The sequence below is a fragment of the Denticeps clupeoides genome, chromosome 17, assembly GCF_900700375.1.
Source record: "Denticeps clupeoides chromosome 17, fDenClu1.1, whole genome shotgun sequence".
Classification (NCBI taxonomy): Eukaryota; Metazoa; Chordata; class Actinopteri; order Clupeiformes; family Denticipitidae; genus Denticeps; species Denticeps clupeoides.
In genome coordinates this window covers 11,116,489-11,119,456 of record NC_041723.1, presented here as the reverse complement: position 1 = coordinate 11,119,456, position 2,968 = coordinate 11,116,489, and the positions used below count along the sequence as shown (strand labels likewise).

Here is a 2,968-nt window from a genome sequence, read left to right as displayed (position 1 = left end):
AATCTATATCTTTATATTGCGTAGTCTTTTTTATAATATTTACCTCGTGTATTGTCTGTCAAAAAATATATATATATATATTATAAATTATATATATATGCCATTTTTTAAGCAAATTAATTTTAAGCTATTTTTTTGTGCTTTACACACTTTGAATGTGATCGTTAGTGATGAACCTAAAATTTGCCTGCAGAGGGCGCTAGTGCTCCGAAATCCAACACCCTGAGGTGAAGGGGGAACCGAACTCATCCCTCGCATGAGTCAGTAATCAATCTTTTCTCATAATGCCTAAAAGTGGTAATAGTGAGGCGATGTGAAATAATATTTGTGTATTTATTCTAAAGGATTTAAGTCTTTTTTTATTCGCATTTTCCTTCCTGCTTAATTGGAATCGGGACTCAAAGCAAACGAGAGACGGAGAAAAGGTGCCACTTCATTTAATAACCAAAATAGATACTTTTGTACAATTTGGCTTTTAAATATTTACAAGTCCATCTTATTTCCTTAAACAAGACATTTTACATTAAACGGAGTTTTACATTTTCTGAAAGGAAAAAAAAACTAAACGTGTTGAAATATCAGCAGTGCACGGACGGAGGTTGGAAAATCAAATTGAAGAAATGATTCGTGGAAAATATAAGTCCAAGGCACGATATTGCGGTGTAAAATAATACCTCCGTGATGGTGGACGTGAGCTGCAGTCCCGCAGCACTTTCACTTCGTTCATATTTCATACTTTTTATTCATTTCATGTCGTCCGTCGTGTAAGTAAAATGTATTTAAACCAGGGCTCCAGACTGCCATTACATTTTTAATGTTTTGTTATTTATAATAATGGAGATCCTGCATCGCGGGATGAATTTAAACGGTCCTTCGTCGTTAATGAATAATTATTATTAGGATTTATTTTTTTCGATCATGTCTCCCGGGCATTTTGGCCTCCTTATTAAGAGAAAGCGGCTCTGGGCGGAACCTGAAGCCCCCAGTGATAATAAACGTCAAGCAGTCCGTTTAAATACAATAAAATATTAAAAGGGAACCATAATAAAACCTATAATAAAACCCCCTAAAAAAACGAATTTTTCAGTGGGCCCAACACAGCCGGGTCGTTCCTTTTAATAAAGAAATATATTATTTGGAAAAAAAAAAACAGAAATGATTTTTCCTGTCACGTGCTCGTGGAAGAGTTAGTGTGGAGCCCTGGTTGAAATACAAGCACATATACGAACAACCAAAAAAAAAAAGAAATATTTTATATATATATATATATATATTTATGTATGATTTTTTTTTCTTAGAAAAAAAAAAGTTTTTCTATCAGTCCGAGCTGCACGCGTCCTTGCCGGGCGACGAGGATGAGGATGAGGAGGGTGAGGATGAGTGGTGCCGGTAGAAGCCCTGGCTGCTGGCGCTCGCCTGGTTCGCCAGCTCCAGGTAGTGGCTGGTCAGGGCGAGCTGGTGCGCGGAAAACGCCAGTTTTGTCCAGCTGTGGAATTTACCGAGCGGGCAGGACGGGGGTCTCTGGGGGGCGCAGTTCCTGGTCGCGATCGGGGGGCTTTTGGGGTTATCCGGGGCCGTCGCGGTTTCGGCCAGAGACCAGATTTTGGGTTTCTGCGGCGGGCCGGCGTGGTTCTGGTGAGGTGGCTCCAGCTCCCGAGGCTTCTCCTCGCCGCCGCTTGTCGTGTCCTTCAGGGGTGTCTCCCCGCGTCCCGCTACGTCCTCAAAACCATCCGATATTTCCGAGTCGCTTTTGTCAGCCGACTTGACCCCAGACGCGTCGTCCTGGTCGTCCGAGTCGTCTTTGCTGTCAATGTTCTCCAAGTCGATCTCCTCGTCGTCTTCTCGTTTCGCTCCGTCCTCCTCGTTGTCGCTGCCGAACACGTTGCCCTCTTCGTCCGTCCGACTTTTGGGGACCCAGGTCATCTTGTTCTCCTTCTTTAACCTCCTCCTGGCGTTGGCGAACCAGGTGGACACTTGCGTGAGGGTCATCTTGGTGATGATGGCCAGCATGATCTTCTCGCCCTTGGTCGGGTAGGGGTTCTTGCGGTGCTCGCTCAGCCAGGCCTTCAGGGTGCTGGTGCTCTCCCGGGTGGCGTTTTTGGGGCGCGTTGGGTCTCCGAACTGACACTGGCCGTAAGGGTAGAAGGAGGGATGGTGGCTGAAGGCTGGATGCTGGATCCCAGGACTGTCCTGCAGTTCATACTGGGCGCTCTGGAGGAAATAAAAAAAAAATCAATGATTTCGAAACCTTAAAAAAATCTATCCAAAGTAATCAATGAAACATAACGGTGTTGACACGTGCGTTTCGATAAAGGAAATAACAACCAATAATAAAAAAAAGTGCAAAAAAAAAAAAAAGTTTCATCACCGGTTGATTCGAGATTTAAAAATGAAAAGTGACCCCTCACCAGCTGGTTGAGCACCGCCACGTCCCCGGAATAGGGCAGGAACGCGCCGTACCCCTGCGCCGCGGCGAACGGGGCCCCGTACATGCCGGACAGGACGCTGGAGAGGCTCCCGGACGCGGGCGTGTCCGGCGCGGCGCGGCCGCCGGACGAGTACAGCGGCCGGACGTACTGGTAGCCCAGCTGCGGGAGAGACATGGTTCCTGCGAGGGTCCGGGGTCCGAGAGAGAGAGAGAGAGAGAGAGATGGGGAGAGAGAGGGGGAGCGAGAAGCGGCGTCCCTGCGCGCTTCTCCTCGTTCGCTCGTCTGTTGATGCGGACGGTCGCGGGTCCGGTCCACACAGACCGCCTCGGATCAGAGTCTTTGGTCTGATTGACATTTCTAGTCGCCGGGAAGCCCCGCCCGCGTGGGAAGCCACGCCCCTTCCCCCGCCCTCTCCCGACTGGGACAGACTTGAAAGTATGCGGTGACCAGACTGCGACAGCTTTAAAATGTTTTATTTACCAGTCACGCAGCCTGCTGTTTACTCGGCGTCTGGGGATATAAATTCCCTGATGGTAAAA

The 2,968-nt window shown here is 47.5% G+C and overlaps 1 protein-coding gene across 1 annotated transcript; it reads right to left on the bottom strand.

Annotated features, from left to right (window-relative positions):
* Positions 1-396: 396 nt before the first annotated feature.
* irx3b (iroquois homeobox 3b) lies at positions 397-2,761 on the bottom strand. Its single transcript, XM_028958636.1, has 2 exons — positions 2,409-2,761; positions 397-2,211 (listed from the first exon to the last, which is right to left on the bottom strand). Exons 1-2 carry the CDS (start codon positions 2,601-2,603, stop codon positions 1,318-1,320), a joined length of 1,089 nt encoding a protein of 362 aa, XP_028814469.1. The 5' UTR covers positions 2,604-2,761; the 3' UTR covers positions 397-1,317.
* Between the last annotated feature and the right edge of the window lie 207 nt (positions 2,762-2,968).

Coding starts and splice junctions, on each gene's coding strand:
- irx3b (XM_028958636.1), bottom strand. CDS start 2,603: ATGTCTCTCCCGCAGCTGGGCTACCAGTACGTCCGGCCGCTGTACTCG. Junction 2,212..2,408: donor TGGCGGTGCTCAACCAGCTG/GTGAGGGGTCAC, acceptor TATTTCCTCCAG/AGCGCCCAGTATGAACTGCA.